This window comes from Pelecanus crispus, chromosome 10 (genome assembly GCF_030463565.1).
Source record: "Pelecanus crispus isolate bPelCri1 chromosome 10, bPelCri1.pri, whole genome shotgun sequence".
Classification (NCBI taxonomy): Eukaryota; Metazoa; Chordata; class Aves; order Pelecaniformes; family Pelecanidae; genus Pelecanus; species Pelecanus crispus.
Window position 1 is genome coordinate 36,960,639 of NC_134652.1, and position 20,583 is coordinate 36,981,221.

The 20,583-nt window shown below is 39.7% G+C and overlaps 1 protein-coding gene and 1 non-coding gene across 2 annotated transcripts; one reads left to right on the top strand and one right to left on the bottom strand.

The window, feature by feature from the left end:
• The first annotated feature begins 3,602 nt into the window (after positions 1-3,602).
• Positions 3,603-3,684, top strand: TRNAS-UGA (transfer RNA serine (anticodon UGA)). Its single transcript has one exon. It is a non-coding gene; the product is annotated as a tRNA-Ser (tRNA).
• Positions 3,685-10,725: 7,041 nt separating this feature from the next.
• DNAJC12 (DnaJ heat shock protein family (Hsp40) member C12) lies at positions 10,726-20,099 on the bottom strand. Its single transcript, XM_009492821.2, has 5 exons — positions 20,007-20,099; positions 16,823-16,901; positions 14,328-14,467; positions 12,883-13,084; positions 10,726-10,870 (listed from the first exon to the last, which is right to left on the bottom strand). Exons 1-5 carry the CDS (start codon positions 20,082-20,084, stop codon positions 10,776-10,778), a joined length of 594 nt encoding a protein of 197 aa, XP_009491096.1. The 5' UTR covers positions 20,085-20,099; the 3' UTR covers positions 10,726-10,775.
• Between the last annotated feature and the right edge of the window lie 484 nt (positions 20,100-20,583).

The following is a 20,583-nucleotide window of genomic DNA, read 5'->3' on the forward strand; positions in this document are numbered from 1 at the left end:
GCACAGTACAGACATTAATAATACCATTCACATTGATTTTGCTTGCTATCAAACCCACATAAAATAGTAACGGACAGACCGATTCTTCATTTTCTCTTGAACATTTTCCTTATGCAGCTCAAAACCTCGCTGTAGATAAGTAACAATTTCCATGTTTTCTCAGCTTACAGAAGAATTATCCTAATAAAAAAGTTGTCAAAAATTCTTGACTGAAGAATTGTATTTAACATTTCAGTCCAGAAAAGGACTATTTAAAAAAGACCCTCCTTCAATAAAGTACAGGAAAAAGTTGTCCAGAGTTCTCAGAAGCCACTGTACTAAGTACTACTTAATACTAAGTACTACTTCAGTAGAATTAAATGCAAGAATTGTTTCTGTAGTCTAAAAGTAAGACTGGTTTTATTTAGATTTTTAAGAACATTTAAAATGTATGACTCCCAGTAATATAATGGATTTTTTTTTGCATGTTTCTTCAATGACAGTAACAGAACGAGTCATCTGGAAAAGCAGGGAAGGTATGTTTTATAGCTCATATAGATAAGGGAAACTTTCCCTCTTACAAACTGTCCTTAATGAGTGGGCAATATTAAAAATGTAAAGCATTTAAAAGTTTTCTGTTAATGTTTTCTGGGTAAAATAACTTTGTGCAAATAACATAAAAGACTCGGGCAGTAACATGCCATTTATTGCATGGATCTCTAGGGCATTAAACAACCTTAAGTGGCAACAGGCCTTCATTCATGACCAGAATATATGTCCAAGTTACTGCCCTTTACTCATCCTGGAAATGTTACCTATTCAGAAGGTGAAGATTTTGTGTAATCGTCCAGGATTTATAAATATCCACAGTGCACTCAAAGCTTCAAATTTCCTGCTGGAGGACTGGAAATCTCAGTCCTATCCATCACACATGTGCTGTGAGGCAAATACATATAAGAAGCACATGAAGACCAGTATAGAACACACATGCATAAATTTCTGTGCAAGGCAGGGGAAAAAAAACAACCAAAACCCAAAAGCTGTGGTTCAGTCCCTTCAGGAACAGTTAGAAGAAATACCCTTACTTGGAGGGGTATTACCCAATCTGAACTTTGATGTGTTGTTATAATTTGGTTTCCTTTGGCTTTGAATAGTAAAAATGTTCATGCATTTCATAAGATCTTCATAAGCCAGATTACTTGTATGGATTTCAAGTAGTCTGTTTTCTGTAAAGAAAATAAATCTGCAGCAGATCCATTAGTGTGGAAGTAAACAGCTCTGCTCCTCATCCTCCAATCAATTTTTTTTTAAAAAAAAAAAAAAAAAAAAAGGCAAAAGCTTGGTACTAAAAGCTTTTGTCTTTTCTGGCTCTTACATCTACCTGTGTCCTTTTCTATGTCTGGTCTTTAAGAAGTTCCCCTTGGCTATAATGGGGTATACTGAAGGCACTACTTTTCCTCACCCTGCTTTTCATACATTTGCTACTTACATCATCAAAAAAATTTGGTATAATCATGCTTTTTGTCTTCATGTATATGAAACCAGGTACACTATGGGATAGACAGCATCTTATCAGGCATAATGCAGCTTTTGAGAGCCTTACCCAAATACACAAAACTACATGGACATCAGCAAAACAGTCCAAATCACTTTGGGTATAAGCACATTAAACAACCACCAACAATTTAAACGAAGATTATTATGATGCTAAACTACTGATTTGGATAGGGGGATACAGAGTAGGATAAGAAGGACTGTTTTATATGTTGATGTTTTTAAAATGTACCTCATTATCTAAAACACAGTGAACAGCACAAGCATAAACTCTAAATGAAAGTTCGATGTTTTTTTTTTTTTAAATATCCACAATAACACAGAGACATACAGGAGAGAAAGAAGAAATATACAGATAATATCAACAGTAGCATTGAATCCTATGCAGTTACATGCAAGAAAAAAAAAATAATCATGAAAATGTAGTATCAAATTTTCTGTATCAATCCAGCCTTTTACTGTCTACTTTAGCAGGATGAGGAAAGGTCTGTTGCCACAAAAGGCCTGCACGCAGCTGAGGGACCGTCCCTGTTTCCACAAGTGGTCCATAAACACTGCTCTTCTCGTTTCCCTTTGAAACGAGTGATAAATTCTCTGTGGGTTGTCGTAACGCAACCGAGCCGTCATAGCTGTCTGACAGTGACCACAAACTAACCTCACTCCCAGTTGCTAATGAGCAATTAAAAATAAGGATTCAAAACCATTTTAAAAGCTGTATTAACTTAAACGGTAAAGAGAATTAAAGAGTAAATACTGAAGTACAACAAAATAACTGAATTCTTTTAAAATTATAGAAACACCTTATGCTTTCTAATGTCTGTCTGTCCTCTACATTCGCCAGGTCAGGTTCCAGAGAAGAGTCCTAAAGACTAATTTCATGAGCCTATTCTAAGTTCTTTATCAATCCAGCAGTATTTTTGGTACTGAGGAAAGTTAAAGAATTATTAAGAGGGCTTCCTGATCAATAACTCATACCAAAAAAACCAGGGGTGGGGTGGGGTGTGGAAGCACAATGGTCAACCTCACTCCAGCTATTTAAAAAAAAAAATAAAAAGTGTGTGACTATAGGAGGAAAAATAGGGTAAAATTCCTAGCATAAACATAAAAATAAACATTATCCATTGTAGCATATGTATAAAGTCAAGTTAGATTTAATTTCCGTTATACTTCTGCTGACACAATTAACTATTGCTAAGGTAATAAATATCTACAGTGAATGAGATCACATATGAAAGTCATATGATAGAGAAATTTTGTGATAGTTGAGAGAGCAGAATTGGTAAAAACAGGAAAACATTTAAGATACCACCACTGTAAAAATTAATGCAATGCCTAATAGTGTGTTTTGTAGTAGTTACTGGCTGCATCCTCACTGGCAAATTCAAGTGCGCTTGCATTACAGGAGACGCAGCCTCTATGTTTCAGGTTGAACAAGCCAGAAGCATGTAAATTGACATTTATTTTTCCTGAGCGGGACAGCCGCATGGGGAATTTATTCAAGTCATTACGACGTTCGCAGGAGCACAGTGACCTGCAGCGGCTCCCTTCCCAACAGCGAGAAGGGGTGTTCATAGCGGCGAAAACTCGCTGGATGGAAGGCGGCGTTTATGCCAACTGCCTGAAGCCTCCCGCTGCTCAGCGCCTTTGCACTGACTCGGGCTGCCGAGCAAACCGCCATTCCCTTCACTGGGGAGAAAGAAAAAAAGGGAATTAAAAAAAAAAAAAAAAGGCGATAGCGGTAACTAACACGTCTGCTTCCCCATGCACTAATATTATTTAAAAAAAAAAAAAGAAATCCGGCAGCACCCAGCTCGGCCGTGCCCTCCGGCCGGGCAGCACAATCCCAGGGGCAGGGGAAGGGGCAGGGGCAGGGGCAGGGGCAGGGGCCGGGGCCGGGGCCGGGGCCGGGGCCGGGGCCGGGGCCGCCATAGCGGGCGGCACCGCCTCTCCCCGGCCCGGGCGCGGGGCAGGCCACGGCGGCGCCCATTGGTCCTCGCACGGCGGCGGGCGGGAACTTCCGGCGTCGGGAGGCTGGATAAGGGCGTCAGCCCGGGTAGGTACCATCAGCAGCAGCGATGGCCGAGTGGTTAAGGCGTTGGACTTGAAATCCAATGGGGTCTCCCCGCGCAGGTTCGAACCCTGCTCGCTGCGGCCCGGTGGGGCTTACGTTTTTCCTGTCTTCGGCTTGTGAAGGGCTGGTTTTACTCCTCTCGCTGTTAAGCGTGCCTCTGCAGCAACAGGAGGGATCACCTAGTATTTGTTCTATTGCAACTCATTAGGCCGTGCCTACGCGCTCCTCCACTGCTTCTATCACGAAATAAAAGTAGTACCAAAGCAGCAACAGGCCCAGGGCAAGGTTCCAGCGTTGCGTGTAAAACACTTGCGATAAACAGCACTTGGTAGAGGTGGGAGAAGGGCACCTTAGGACCAGTGTTCTTTCCACAGCTCACCTTCTAGGTCCTCTGTAGACAGGACAGGTGCTGTCCAGGTGCAAAGCTCAGGATTAATCCAACATGTTACACCCAGACAGCACTGCGATTTGCCCAAAGGGCTATTGTCCTGCCCCCATGTCCTACAGCTGATACAAATAAAATCTTGTCAGCAGCAGGCTACTCTATATTGAATGTATTTGCTCTGTCGAACCTTCCCTTTCGTGAAGGAAGCTGGTCTGATTACTCCTAGACCTCCATTGAGGGGGTCCTAGGTCATCTTTTCCTGTCCTTTATGGCCTTCCGCACAGGCATGAAGCGCACACACACACCATCTGGCAATGAGGGGGGGGGAAACCCACAGAAGTTATTATGCAACTAATAACCAGGAAAAACATAAAAACAAGGCACTTCCCCTACCTACACACGCAGACATAGCCCCTCTTTCTGACTGGCTTAAACTGACCTTTCACCACTGAGATGAGTCAATCTCCTCCTATGTGTGACCCCAGCATTAGTAAAGAGCTGAAAAATTTACAAAGTCAGGTAAGAGAAGGCTGGAAATAAGAAAAAGGCCATTTCCACAGAGGTCAAAATAGGCTAGAGTGGGAACAACCACATTTCACTCCTATCTCTTAAAGACAAGACAAAAACCCAACACAAACACACATACAAACCCATTCTTTCTAGCATGATGTTTTGTTAGTGCAACTTAATTTAATCAGAAAATGGAGGCAGGGAAAGACGACGAAACATTGAAATATCCCTGCTCAGAACAAAATAAAAGAAAGAGGGGACACACAAACAATTGTTTAATCGGGCAGCAAAATGAATATTTCAAAGTGCTCCCTAACAAGGCTTCCAGGGATTTCAGGCTTGGGTGTTTGTTTCTGTTAGGGCACATGCAAGTGTTAGTGGTTATACTTTGGAGGGACTCTTAAACCAGTAAATAACTGACAATGGTACTGTGTGATGCATGACCATATTATTAGGCATTTCCCTTAAGTTCTCACGTGTGAAGGTATGTGCCAAGGGACACTGGAATCGGACATCTTATCTCAAACATTGCAGAAGAGACATTTTTTAAATTCAAGAGTACCCACTTAAGCATCCTTTGCTAAGGTGCAGTACATGTGCTACTTTCACCTTAGCATATTTGTATTCTAACAGCAGCTTAAAATTGTGTGCTTAGAGCAGTACAACATGTTAGTCACTCTGCAAAATATCAAAATTTTTAGTGAGTGTGCACATTTCAGATAACAAAAAAAATATATAACTTCTTTTCCACATATAAGGCTTGATTTTGTTTAATCAGTCAGGAATTTAAACTCTCTTTTGTTCTTTCATAACTTGAAGATCCCACCCACCCCTGTAATCTGGAACAGATGTGAGAAACTATTTTGTGTAAAGCAGTTTTGGGTAGCATTCCAAATTAATAAAAAGACAGTATTAAAAGAGTCAAAATAATAAACACAGTGGGCAAGCTTTGCACTAAGGCCTTCTTTTCCACTGCATCACTGAAGAAGTTGCCAGGTTTTTTTACTGACCACTTTAAGTGTCTTATTTCCAAAGGACATGCTTCACTGCTTTAATAGATCTGAAGACAAAGCACCAATCCAATAAATATTTATTAGGAAGTTTGCAACTTCAAGATGTCCTTTTCACTGGGACCTTGCTGGGGATGGAAATGTCAAATGACTGACACCAAAAGACATGGTTATTTTTAAATTTTATATTGAAAAATAAGAGGACAGTCTGTCAGAAAAGCAACATAAAGCTCCTCCATCTAAGGAAGTATTTGCCTTTGGTGACCCTTTTCTCCTTGAAACTGATTTTCCCTAAAATTTGCAGTTAAAAACTAAAAGAGCAGCAGCGAACACCCAAGTTATTTTCCACCCTGACCCTTCAGCAAGATCTGTGAAAATGTTCCCATCAAGGCACTAAAGGGGAAGAACCATATGGTTTTGATTGCAGTTATTTTTTTGTAATTACAGAAGAAAGTAAGGACTGCGAAACAGCCTACTAAAGCTATGTATGCATCAGGGGCACTAGTGTTCGGGGTTCAGTGCTCTGCTCTTGACTCCTTTTCATCTGCATTTAAAGAGTTCAAGTGCTGCTGTTCTGATCGGCTTCCCGTTTTCAACCTCAGCTCTAAGAGTGAGAAAGAGCAAGGCAGTAATGAATGTGGTGCTGGAGTCCAGACCCCAAAAGGTATTCTGTAAGGACTGATGCCTGAGAGTCGAACCTTAGAAAGGCTGTCTGCCTTTGGTGCCAAGAGTCCTTTGAGACTTTCAGAGAAGCAGTTTTGACAAAGCAGCAAGCAAATCATGTTGTCCAAAGCACCGAGAACCATATCACACATCAAAACTGGAAACCTTCCGAACACTGGCAGCAAATTTCATTTTCTAGAAGTAACCCTTCTCCCTTACTGCCCCCGCAGAAAAAAGGAGCAAGAGCAAACCACTGTGAAGATGGAATAGAGAGGAAAGAAAATTCGTTTTCTCCAGCATCCATCACCTGTGACAGGTTATAATATCCATCAGCAACCTAAGACCTATAAAAGTTCCCAGTCTGTACTGCACACCGCTGTATTGACTCAGACACAAGGCTTTCAAAGCTGGGACAAACAGAGCACGTGAAGAGTCTCATCTTCATTGACATGGGAGGGGGAAGAGACTAATACAGTGAAGGTGAAAGAACAAACATAAGCAGTGCCTACCATCGGGGGGGAGGCTCAGCAACTCTTACAACAGCAGGCTGAGCATGTACAACTGGGCTGCAATAAAAATGCCCGGCATAAATTAACTGATAAATATCACCCCATCTGACAGTGGCAGAGGCTCACAACTTAGGGAGTTGCTTTATCTTTTGCTGTGTAATTTCATCAGCTTTACAACAGCTTCACTGCTTACCTTCCCGGCAGGCTTGTCGCTCATTTCAGGATATGAAAGTGTAAGATAGCAATGTTCATGCTCAGGAAATTAAAGCTACCCAGTATCTGTTTTAATCATCAGGATAGTTGCTTCCATTATAGAACATATAAACTGCCTTTTTCTGCCCCCCCCCCCCCCCCATTCAAAGAGGAAAACAAGCACTCAGGAAACAACCTTACCTATCATTCAGCGTTACTCAGCCTGAGATTTTAAGTCATATACTATCTGTATTCATCATCAAACCTTTAACTCTTACATTGCCCCTTAGGAAATGTTGGCAGAACAACTTGGCAAATACTGGCAAAACATAAAGTTTGTGAAGAACTAGAACATTCTTAATCTTATATATTCAGCATTTGAACAAGAACAGCCATAACAGCAGTAATTAAAGATATATTGATTTTATGTAATTCAAGAAACCCCCAGAGCTGTTTGGTTTCATTGTAAACAGCTGGCTAAATAGTTGCTTAATTTCTGATGTTGCAAAACTGGTTGACACAGTTCAGAGACCTAGAACACAGCATTAAACAACGTGCCCTGTTCTCTCTATTTTATCATCATCATCATCATCCACCTGCAACCCCATCTGCTATCTCATACCTTCCAGCTGAAATCTCAGCAGCCCTCACAGTCCAGCAGTGGCCAGGTTTCATCAATACTTTTGACCAGACTCCAGAGGAGCTAGGCTCACCTCACAGGTCTGTTTATTTTCATACCACGCTAAGCTAAGTCATTTAGGGCCGTAGCTAACAAAGCACTCAATTGCTGTGTAGTGGAAGCACACGCCGAGTCAGACCCTTCGGATACCCAGGAGGTTGAGGACCCTTTGCCACCTACGTAAACAACTCAGAGGAAGTGCTAAAGAAGACACTGGGGCCTTTCCATCCCTTGCAGGTAGCTGCCCTCTCCCCCAGCTTGAGATTCACAGACCCTAATTGTAATATATAGTATCCGGGTTTGTTGCTGCTCTTCCCCACCCCCGCAACTGTCCTTTTGCGCCATTTCCACTTTGCAAAGAAAGTTAAGTTCTCTGTTGGCCACTGAAAAACCGCGTATGCCTGACTCCATTGCCTCTTAATCACATCTTTGCAGAGCTTGAGAGATCCACCTTACAACCCCTGCTCCAATTAATATTTAAGCATGTTAAATATGTTATGTGCTTACCAGTGCAGAGGCCAAGGCACCACTTTATTGTGGAGATTGTCATGTGGGGCATTTGCTGGATCTTTCCATGCTACTAGCAAAAAAAATTCTAAAAAGACTAAGTATTTTTTAAAAAAAGATAAGCAGTTTATGCTTGGGGGTGGGCCCTGAATGATCTAACAGAGTCAGGTGCTTATTTCTTTCCCTTCTAACATGAGGGAGAACTGGGCTGCCCACTTATTCCAGTTAACTGTTCTTACTGGCTAACAGGTCAGGTCCCACCAATGCTGTCCCAAAAGCAAAACAGGCTGCACAGCTTCCTCTTGCTTCCCAGTACCTCTGGGTTTGCTCTGCTAGGAATAGGTTCATTCAGCTCTATTTGAGAAATACGGAAAATTGGACCATTTCAAGTTAAATAGATACGTAAATAGAAAAGTCCGTATCGGTGTACTAGAGCACCAGTTAATAATAGGCCCCCTTCACTAGGGCAAATACAAATTAGAGTGCTGATCCCTAGCAGGTGTGTTGCAAAATGCCAGTTTTACCATCAGCTTTCGCTGGGCTAAGAGTCTTCCAAATATCTGCAATTATTCATCCAGAACAAATATCTAAAGATGCTTTGCCAAAGCAAACCATGTAATAATTGGCCCGTAATGACATCAGTTTTGATGACACGAAAAATGAGTTTGCTGTTCAAAGGTCTATTGTATACTCACTTCTCAAGGGAAAGCAGCTGGTTAGGTGCTAAATCATCCATCCAGCTGCCCCCTTTTACCTTTATGAGCAAGTGAAACGGGGAGAGGAGGGTCTGAGCTGCCACCTGATTCAAAGTACTCCAGCTGGTTGCATTTTCATCTTCTTGTTAAGGTGAGAAAAATTGTACCCTATTACTTTGTATCCTTCGCATGAGCTAGAGTTTCTTCTGTTACTACTGTTTGACATTCTTTACAGTCCCTCCCTATGAAATGGATTGAAAGTCTTTCTTGAGCAAATGCCTTTATATAAAGGAAAGCAATATATGCACTAGAAGAAAATTTGTAATTACATTTAGCAGATATTACAGAGAATTATTAATCTCTATAATGTTTTCAGCTGCAAAATATGGAAGGGAAAAGCATGTAGAATAATTTAAAAAAAGATTTTGGATAAGCAGCATGATGTGCTGTAAAAATAGCTATTGCTACTAATGCCATCAAATCTGGGATCAATGTAGCTGTATCAGCAGAATACCAGTACTTTGAGCTTTTATAAACTGGTACAAACACAACGAGCATTAACACTAGCATCAGCCCCTGTAAAGGAAACTGGCACCAGAATAAATACACTAATGAGGTTAATGAGCTATACATACCATCAGGGTTCCATTGGGAGGCAGTCGTGTTACAATTTATAGCAAATGAGCACCAAACAGGAGAAGCACAATAGGTCAGTCAGCACATCATAGCCCTGCACGGTAGAGCCAAACATGTCACTCCAGGGAGAGACAGGCATCGTAATACTGTTTCACGTTGGGACAAGATTGTGGGCTTCAGATTAGACTTTCCACAGAGATGCCCAAGATTCTTAAGTGGAATCCCTTAAGTTTTTACCCACTGAGGGGCCAAATAACAAGAAATTCAAAAGGGATCTCTGTGGTGGGTAGAAGATTTCAATTTTAAAAAAAGCAAACAACCCCCTTCTGTATGCATACAGTTTTATTTGTTGCTGATGGAATTACTTGCCTGCACAAAACCACAATGTCAATACCTGACATATTAGCCAGGTTTACAAAGAAGAAAGCAAATACAAAATAAATAAACACAATGTAGAATTTGAAAAGTTGCCCAAAATATCAAAAATCTTTCATGTGAGATTTTGTACACATTAATGCTGACTGGCCTGATTCTTCATTCCTCACCATACAAAACCCTGATAAGACCCCGTCTACCAGGCCAGAGTAGGGAGGGAAGTTACTGTTAAGCCACAGGACAATGCTGGCACACATACAATGGGTATCAGTTGTCCACCAATAAATCTTAAGAAGAAGGAAGTTGCTACGTGGAGAAGTGAAGTAGTTCTGGAACTGCCTTCCAAAATAAATAGCTGGTGCAAAAATTATACTTGTTAAAACAGAAAGTGATTTTTAAGAGTGCGTGATCCATCACAGTGACCTTCTTGGACAATAAGATGGTTCTTATTTCACCTATACCGTAAGATCACAATTCTCCAACAAGTTAAGTTTGTAATAGTATTGTGCATGTGAGCATTCTAAATCACTACAGTACGTACAATGCAATGGAGAAGTGAACCAGAGTACATAGTTTAGAAATAAGCAGTTTTGTTTAAAGCTCATTGTCATATAGCTTTTGGAAGATTGGTGCTGAATAGGATGATATGCTGGAGTCTAACATTGACTTTTGGTTCTACTGAGAGCACGTTCTTTATAACATCACAGTATTGAGAAAAATATTATTCACAACGCAATATTTAAGAATACAAGAAACAATATATAAGATATTAGATAACTTCACAAAATCACTTTATGTTAATACTGAATACTTATTAAAGTTTGCTTATTAAACAAAAAGACCACCATCTATAATACTCATAGCATGTGTTATCAGTATTAAGACATTTATTCAAACAACGTTCACATCACAATGAACAAAGACAAAATACAAATAACTCATAACTGCTGACAAAAAAAAAATACTGATTTGTTGAACAGATGATCTCATGCTCTTGCACATTTTGCATTTCAGATCTCATAGTTTCTGAATTTCCTCAGAAGCTCTGATGGAGCATCCCCTGACCAGCGGAAACGCAAGTGCCAGTAATTTGCCTCTGAAAATCCTGAGGAAAAAAAAGAGAAAGGCAAGTAAATTATTATAAACATGTATAAAACTAAGTTGTCTGAAATAATACTTGATAATCTTCCCCCAGAAAAGTAAGTAAAAAAATTGGTCGCTTCCAGTGCTCTTGACTAGCAGGGACAACCTCTGTATTCTTGGTACCGTTTGACCAAGAACTCAAGCAAACACCAAACTTCAAGATATTCATCAGCTGGGAAGAGTCCAAAGGAGAACAGCAAGAACGATGGCAGTCTGGAAGAGAGGACTTACAAAGAAAAACTGAACAAATGGCATTTGCTTAATCTAAAGAAGAAGAGAGAGAGGGTGACCTGATAAATCTCCAAGTACATGAAAGGCAGCAGGGTGGAGGGAAGGTACAAATGGCCCTTTCCACATACAAGGGAGTAAAGAAGTTTTTCAGACCCCGTGCTATGTTTTTGTGATCCGTTAATACTAAAATGTGATCTGCCTCTATCAGGAAGCTGAAACCTATTGCCAGACTTAGTGTTAAAATCTCTTATTCAGGCTGAAATAGCTACGTAGAGTTGTAGTCCATAATTCTTACAGACCAGCAGACAGGAACTGAAAATATCCCAGTTTAAAAGTGGAATCCAATATAATAAATTTTCCTGGACCAAAACAAAAGCATTATCAACATCCTAACATCAAGTATGAACACTGAAGTACATACAGGCCCTGTCAAATAAATATATTCTAATATTAACATTTATTAATATAAATATATGCCCACTGGATAAATTAAGTAGGCATTTGATCGGTTTGATATTTTTCCCATTCAAATCTACAGAAATTAAATTAAAACTTAAAAAAATTGTGAGAAAGACAATGCCTGCAAAGAAAGCTCACCGTTAGACCTTAGACTAGATAGAAGGAAGAAATTTTTTATGATGAGGGTGGTGAGGCACTGGCACAGGTTGCCCAGAGAGGCAGTGGAGGCCCCATCCCTGGAAACATCCCAGGTCAGGTTGGACGGGGCTCTGAGCACCCTGATCTGGTTAAAGCTGTCCCTGCTTGCTGCAGGGGCTGGGCTGGGTGAGCTCTAAAGGTCCTCTCCAACCCAAAGCATTCTATGGTTCTATGATCACAAGGAACAAGGTGTTGCTTTCTTTACTGTGAAATTTTACTGTTTCACAAAGCATACAGCGATGATTTAATTACCAAAAAATAGCAAATAGTATCATTCTACAGAGCATAATTTTTAAATATAGAGTTTTCAGTTATGCCTCACATACATTTGTTCGTAGAATTTTCTTATCTATTTTCTGCATTCCACAAATGTTTGGGATTAAATTAGGTTTTGCTACCCTCACAGTTCAACTTAATTTCCTGTTTGATCAAGCTGGGAAGAAATTACAGGATTTTGTTTAATAATAGTTCTCTGATAACATAAGCCTAAGATTATGAAACTTCTGAGGGATCAAGCAGAACAGAGGGTGGCCGCTGTAGTAAGTAAAGTTTGATTCAGGCGAACTAACCTAAACAACAGACAGGAAATATTAACTGGCCAGATGACAGCTTTTGAAATACACATTTATTCTGGTGCATGCACTATTTAAAAAAAAAAAAAAGTTCAAATACCAAAGAAGCCTTCAAGTCTCAATTTTTGGTCCTCTAAATGTTTTATTTAACATTTTTTAAAGTTTTTTTTAAAACAAAATCACTGAAAATAATTGGTTTTTATTTTGATACAGCAGCAAAACTGAACTTTCCCTTTTGGTTTGAGAAGAATTTTTCTTTTCTTCTCCAGTTTTTGGTTTTACTAGCAAACAAGTGAGCAAACACGGGGTAGGGAGGAAGAAAGGTCCGAAAGCTTCAAAATTAAATAAATAATAAACAACATAAACCCCAAAGCAAAACCCCAACCCAAAACCACATTAAAAAAGCTACCAGTTAAACATATGATTCTGGAGAAGAATTTCTCATGACTAAAAGCCTCCGTTTCAGGCCAGTCCCTGGATACTGCAATTTTCTGTAACTGCTGGTTTCACTTACTTGGGGAGTCTGGATTCTTTGAAGACTGTGGTTTCACATCAGGAATTGCAACATCTTCTTGCTCCCTGGTCCCATCTGACAATCCATCTTCATTGTTTTCAGTCTGTTGGGCCCAAATCTCATTAGTTACATTGTTGCTATTATTCAAGTCAGGAGCTTCCAGCATTTGGTCCTTCTTACTTTGGACAGCCCAGTGCATTGACTAAAGAAATGCAAAAATAACAAATAAAGAACTAATTCCTATGCCTTAAAAGATTTTTAATGAACTTCTCTTTTCTTTCTTAGATTGTTGTAATATGCAGTTAAACAAAGGACATACTAGAGAGAAGCTTGCAGGTCAACAGGATAGGGTTCCATATTGCAAATCGCATTTGAGAGGACAGTTTATGTCACGTGGGGATGAAGAACAAAGTGTACAAACGCATCAAATAATTCTAAGGGTCTTTTGTCCAGTTTCTTCAGTCATGACTTCTGACAGTTTTTTAAGAGGGCTTAAGTGACTTAGAAAATGTCCATTTTCAAAGTTGTCTTTGACTTCAAGGTGCCCTTTGAAAACAAGACATTTTGGAAAGCTTTACTATTAAAGCCTGTGGAATGACTTCTGTTGGGAACTGAACTAAGCTTGATGGGATACTTCAGCAAACATTTAAGCTCAGGCACAATGCTTTAGTTGAAGTGGCTCTCGGACTTCTCTCATAAGCAGAATTGAGGCAGGTAGAATTGGCAAGGGAAACATTTATTCACCTGCCTTAAAATCTGACCATGTAGACTTGTAACTATCATTCACCCTAATAAGGCAGGGGGAAAAAAAAAAAAAAACACCAAACATTATGGAATTAGGATCTACTAGGAACACGCTATCAAATTATCTCACTAGCAAAATTAGGAAGGAAAACAACCTTCAGAACATCTGTGTCTGTCACAAATCACCCTACTAGCCTAGCAGGGCCTCTCCAAATACCTCTGTGAAGCCCAGAGTACCAAGGAACCTACCATATAGATTTTTCAATGAGCTCTTTATTTAATCACATAGCATGAAAACCTGTCTGATAAGCAACATACCAAAAGGAGAATATATTATATAAAGGTCCTAGCTTTGAAAATAAATAAAAGGTTCCTACAAAAGCAAAGTGTGCTGAAGCATTTGAAAACAGCCCTTAAGTTACTTAAACATCATATAATACACATAAAAGCAGCAACTTGATAAACTCACTCTAAAACTACTAGCCTAAAACCCTCTGTGAATGGGCTTCTGTAGCCTTCCAATTGTTCCTAAATTTCCTTAACTTCCTTAGTGCAGGAATGACTCTGCACTATTCCCACCCCCAAAACTCACCACTGCCGCAGAAGCGTTGTAACGCATCCCCTCACTCACTGCAACGTCTTCTCTGGACCAGCCCTATCCCCCCCTCCTCCTGAAGGCCCCAAACTTCGACACCACCAACCGTTTTCACAGAATTGCTCAGGGCCTCCCACTGCTGGAAGGGAATGGTAATTTTGCTCCGTCGCCAATAATCGTAGCGCGCTCGACTCTCTTCGTTAGTAAGAACCTCCTTAGCTTGCTGCAGCTTCTGGAAATTCTCCACTAGAACACAAACCAAAAAGACACTAAAGCCAATATTTGTTTCCAAATTAATTAATTCAGATGTGAAAGGGGAGTTGCCCACAATGGCTGAGAGCAGACAGAAGGAGAGCTGAGTGACAACGGTATGTGGTGGTTCTGCTTACAGCTTTGCAAAGTTTTAGCTGGCTTTAGGATCATAGCACCTTCGGTGGACAACTGATATCCTTTTCAAATGAGGACTAAATTGCTCATTTGTCTACCGGCTTCAAAATCTCCTAAATTTAAGTTCAGAGAAACTTACAGAGTACAGCAGGCAAAAGGCACAAGCCGCCCCCCGCAGACAACCTTAAAAAGGGAAATTAAACTAGAGTAATAATGCTTAGAAGGAACACACTGACATCCACAGCAGCAAGGAAATCAGAGCAAAGCACAACACCAAGAAAACAAGGGCGGGGAGGAAATTACAAAGCAAAAATTGACAAGCAAGAAGAGGAATCTACATATAGTTCAAATTAAGTAACTCGTGCATTTTATTAGGTATGTTTTCTACATAAACTAAAATGTTACCTTAAATACCAGACTGCCTGAATGACAGCTCTTATTTTTCTCTACAGGATAATTTTTCATTAAATGGTTACTAAGGATGCAGCTGCATGTTACTATTTGTAGAAGGGTTATAATGATTTAGATTTTATCTATGAGTCACCTATGTTACAGCGATCTTCTATTATTATTATTATTAATTTATTCCAGTTTACAAATGAGAGAGGTTTCTTTTGAAATGCACTAAGCCCAAACAATAATCAAAATTGATAACTCTAAGTCACGCGACACACAACAGGTTGAGGGGGCAGATCTGTTAGGTTTCCTTTTTCTAGTGTTACTGGTTTTCAACAACTAAAAGGTCTACTTTAATTACTCTTTATTGAGCTTTAAGCTGATGAAATAAAAAATATGAAGTAGTCTTTCACCAGAACTGTAAAAAGGTGTTTCAAGTAAATCTAGCATGTTCGGGTAAACGGAGCATAAAATACTTCTGCTTAACAAAGCCGCTCTGACATTTGGCACTTGGCGTCCCTTTTTGAGTTACTTCGTTTCAATTAATTGGGGGGGGACGGGACTGGGGGGTGGTACAGATACAACAGGACCATGCACTGGAATAGTCTCGTTTCCCTGCTGCAATAGCCAGAATTTTCTGCAAAGTTGATTCCGTTGGTTTCACTGGAACTTGTGTTATCACTTAGAATAAATTAAATCTCAGTGATCAGGTTATTGTTAATAGGTGGTAGATTGTCTCGCAAACACCAAATCTCCGGGGGTTCCTTGTCAGGGAATCTCAAAGTGAAAAATCCCACCCATTTCACCTTCTAATCCCGCCCCCCCTTGTCAGCTCCCTGATTCTCGGCTAGGGTGGCACATCAGTAAGGGAAGCCAAGCCCTGCCGACAGCTCTGCTCCAGGCAGCAGAGCGCGAGTCTCATTTAACATCTGCCATACTCCCAGCTCCGCCATCTCGGGGGAGGGCGAGGTCAAACTCACACAAGTAGGCAGGCTCTGGTGTTCAGCTTATGCTTACGTCGTTCCGTTTGTAGTTAAACTAACAAGAAGAATCCAAAGGAAAAGTTTTGTGCATTGATCAAAATGAGAAGCATATTTACTTATTCTACAACAAATTTTTGGTGGGGACCAGAATTATGATCAGAACAACCTTTACTATAAGAATATAAACTATTCAGCCGTCGGCGAGCACCGATTAGAGCTATCGTGTGGTTATGAATGGGTAAGACTGTCTCCAAATAACTCAGGTGCTGCTTAGCCGTCACAGCTGCGACGGACTCCACGCTTTCATAAACACCAACGTTAGCTGCCGTTCTGCAAACAGATGGCTACTCATGTGCTGCTGGGTTCTCTTTATTTCCAGTCATTAAATTACATTAAAAGAAACTAAAGTACATTAAATGTGTTCCTGATGGGCTTGTTCAGGGAAGCAAATTAACTAGTTGATGCAAGTATGGCACTTGAATGCCACTGAGCATGGAAGCAGGCCAGCTTTGTAGGTCTAGAAAGGGATACATTCTGTAAATAATTTCTGGATTAGAAGATGTTCTACCATAGAAAGAAAAAAAAAAAAATTAAAGTCCTAGGGGAAAAAAAAAAAAAAATCCAAAAAGTGTCTTCCTGCTCTATCACCTAGGATAGAGCAAGTGGTAGAAAAGAGTATTAAAGCTTCCTCTTTAAAGACAATATGCTCAATACACATGACAAAATATATTGGGGGAAAAGAATATTTAATAAAGTTTTAAGGATAAATTTAATATCTTCGTCTTGTTGATATAAGAAAACAATAGATTGTTTTTAAACAGGGAAGAATACATACCTGCTTTGGGGTTTCCAGGATGTTTGTCAGGATGACATTCGAGGGCTTTAACCTTAAATTCTGCAAGAATTTGTTCAACCTAAACAGAATGTTGAGACTTAAAGTGAGTAAATACATCCACACAGAAAAGATTTTCAAAGTTGCTTTTTGAAAGGGGTTGGAAGGAACAACAAAGACTGCTGAAAGATTTTTTCCTATTCATTTTTACAAGCTTTAGTACAAGCAAAATAGGTAACAACAACCATCTGTCAGTGACAGTGCTTATTTAATTTCATTTTCCCGGCACTCATCGTTATTGCTGGTTTTGTTAAGCTCAGTCATCCAATACAGCAAGTTGGCTTTAAGAAAAACATGTAAAGATCACGTGTGCGAAACCCCTTCCTCACAGCTGACCACGTAAGCAAAATGCATCACTTCAGTTGCTCTTCGCTTTCTTTAATCAACTCTAACTTTTAATGAAGTGTCATTGCAGGAAGCAAAGACCTTCTGTGCTGCTGAAGATCAGTTTGTGGGAGCCGGTGGCTTTCTCCACATCCTCTTCACAGGAAGTTTAGCCAGTACCACATGACTTTTCCATCTTGGATACCCCAAAGCTAGATAACTAGCAGTTCACGGTCTTCCTATCAAGTTTATTTTCTGTGCAAAAACGTTGGCTTGGAATAGAATAAATTTATAATCAATATTAGAATATTGGCATGTATTAGTTCATTAGTTAATTACGAGTTCCCACACAGTTTACAGTACCATAAAGTATTACAACCACTGGGAAAACAAAGACATATTAATGGTTAACAAAATACAGGAAACCACTGGAGTGGGCAACAGCTTAGATTTTCAAGTGTTCAGATTTTTTCAAAGTATCTTGCTGCTTATTATAATTCAGAAGCCAAAACTTCTTTATATCATTCCAGTACAGCTTAAGCTTTCACAACAATTTGCCCTAAGATCTCAATTAGCTACTATTCTTTCCCATGCTAGAAAGGCTGTTCATATAAATTCCTTATCCTTCAAACCCTGATATCCATAGCCAATTTACATTATTTATTTCAAAATAAAGGCTCATAACATTTTTTCTTTGTAATAAAATTGCAGTTCATGCAACCAGCTGGCCAAATTTTGTTGTCATATGCTGGGAAAATGTGGTCTACAGTGGTATTTTAAGTATTCTACACTTTCCGCTCTTCTCAGTAACTTCTTCCAGAGGGACAGATACAAGGTGGTGTATTTCCAGTCAGTAAGATGCTTAAAAATTCATACATTGTACAGAGAACTTGTTGAAACTGGTTACTATATAGCTAACTACCATCTCTAAAACTTAGTTATATAAAAGGGAACTTTAAAGTTAAAATATGTACAGTAGCAGAGGAGTAGCGTGGAAGTCTTCAGACGAAAAAAAAATCAGTAGAAGGAAAAGTTTATAGAAAGTTTATACAAAGTATGTGAAATTTATATAAAAGATTCAGTGAGATGTTTTACCAAGAAAAGTATCCAATACCCACTATGTATGAACACCACTGTTCTTGGAAGAAGGATGTAGATTAAATCTCCCCTCTTCCTCTTAAGTCTGAAGAGGAACTAGGTGTCCATGAGCTCAATTCTACAAGAAGCCAAGAATGAACATGGGTGTTCACTTGAATACAGGGAAAATCGGTGGAAATTGCGACTACTTGTGCTTAAATTTAACCAGGTCAGATCATGACCAGACTATTCAGCAGCTCAGATGAAAGCACTGCGCCTGGGAATGCGCCATATATGCCTAAAGAAGCCCGTGCTGCCACAAATACTTGACTGCACATACAAAGCAATGTGATTGCAAAAACACCTGTAACGCGTCAGGTTTCCGGTAAGTGTTAGAAGTAGCGTGCACCATCCTGAGGGAAGGCAATCACGGTATTCAGTCAACCTGTGATCTCAGTTCCTACTCCCATGTCAAAAATAATCCAGTAACACCTGCCGCTTCTCTCGACAAGTAATACTTAACAGATTACTTTTCAGGACCCATACGCATTTATTCCATCTTTTTAATTTCATTTTGAAGCAATTTGAAAAATCACTATCGTGGGTACTTGAACTATTCTTTAATTGCTAAGCCCTTAAGGAATTAGCGTGAGGTAGAAAATGAGAAATAGCATCTGCGAAACAAGCCTACATCGACACTTTAACACCGCCCTCTGCCGGGATGACTTTTTAGGAGTTACCTCAGACAAAGCTTTAAATTGCGTCTGTAACAGATCGAAGATGCTTACTGGTGTGCTTGCAGCGACAGAAAAGACAGAGGCATTTTCCCAGCATTTAACCACTAGGACAGATGAGAGCATCTGATTGAATTTACTGAGCAAAATACAGCTTTTATCCACACTGAATACATCCTTCATTACAGCAGAGTAATCAAAACTCCTTTTCCAAAATCAAACCACAATTCCAGTTAATATAACAACTAGATTAAAAAAAATTAGCATACCACTAACTCAGACTATCCAAAAAATGCTACGTGGACACCTTTCGGAAGAAGAACTCTTGTCTTAGCTACAAATCGTTCAATAACTGCTTAGCTAGATCTCATTATAAAGTATGTATCTGCTACCAAAACAAATTAGTAAAATAGTATTTGAATGTCATTAAAAGTAGTGTTTAAAGATCATTAATATGATGAACAAAAAAGAGATAGTATTTTTGTTTTTCCTCCCAAGCGATGAATACAGTCTTTTAAAAAATTTAAAACTATGTATAAAACCTGAGAAACTCAATAGCATTATCAGTGACCTACAGCTATGAACATTCATTGTATTAGCTGCATATAAATAGCTTTTTTCATTTTTTGAAACCGAAAATATATTCCAAAATACTATTTGGTTGTTGTCAAATTTATGCAGTTGGCTCATGCTTCATAACCATATCACACGTTGAACTAATGAATAAACCATTATTTCAGCTGTATCTGTAATACAATCCTGTTTTATAAGACACTTTTAATATAAGCCTTATTCTAGGATCTTAACATCGGCATACAGATCAGAAAATTGAGCTTTCCGAAGGGAGATACTAAAAGTGGCAAGAAAGAAGGTCCACAATGCATTTCAAACGGTCCTGCCTGTAGAGATAAACAACTTCAAATCCCCGCTGTAGACAGACAAGCACATTCAAAATGTTATTAACCTGGAGGGGAGGCGGGGGAGGCTCTTACCGTAGACAGCTCATCGCACCCTAGCAAGTTGTAGTAATCTTCCAAGTCATCCGGTCTGCAGTTCAGAATTGCATCCATCTGGACTAGTCCAGCGGGCTTTCTCAAGCCGAGGCGCAGAGGGTGTAAAATGTAATATCAATACAAAGCAAGGGTTTAAAAGTAGCCCGGGGAAAGGGGCAATTTCCACTCAGGTCTACAGCCCTCTCCGGTGCTTTTTAATACTGGCAGCTGACACACATGAATTTTCTTGAATTCTGCTTGCCATTGGTCCCTGCAGGACGCCAATCCGGTTGCACAAACCTGCCGATGGCAATGCTCCCTGGGATTTGTAGTTGTCAAAGTCCCTTCAACATTAAACTGTGGGTCTCCTCCAAACTGAAGAGAGTTCTGGACACTAACTACAGCCTAGCTCTATTTGAGATTCAGCTCACGCCATCACGGGTATAGCCACTTAAAACCAGGCACACACTTAAAGGTTTTCCTGCACCGGAGCCTACATATACTAAAATACATTTTCTGTTTAATTTTCAATTGCAACTTTTGCCACAGCCTTTGACAAGGGGATTATATGGGTAAT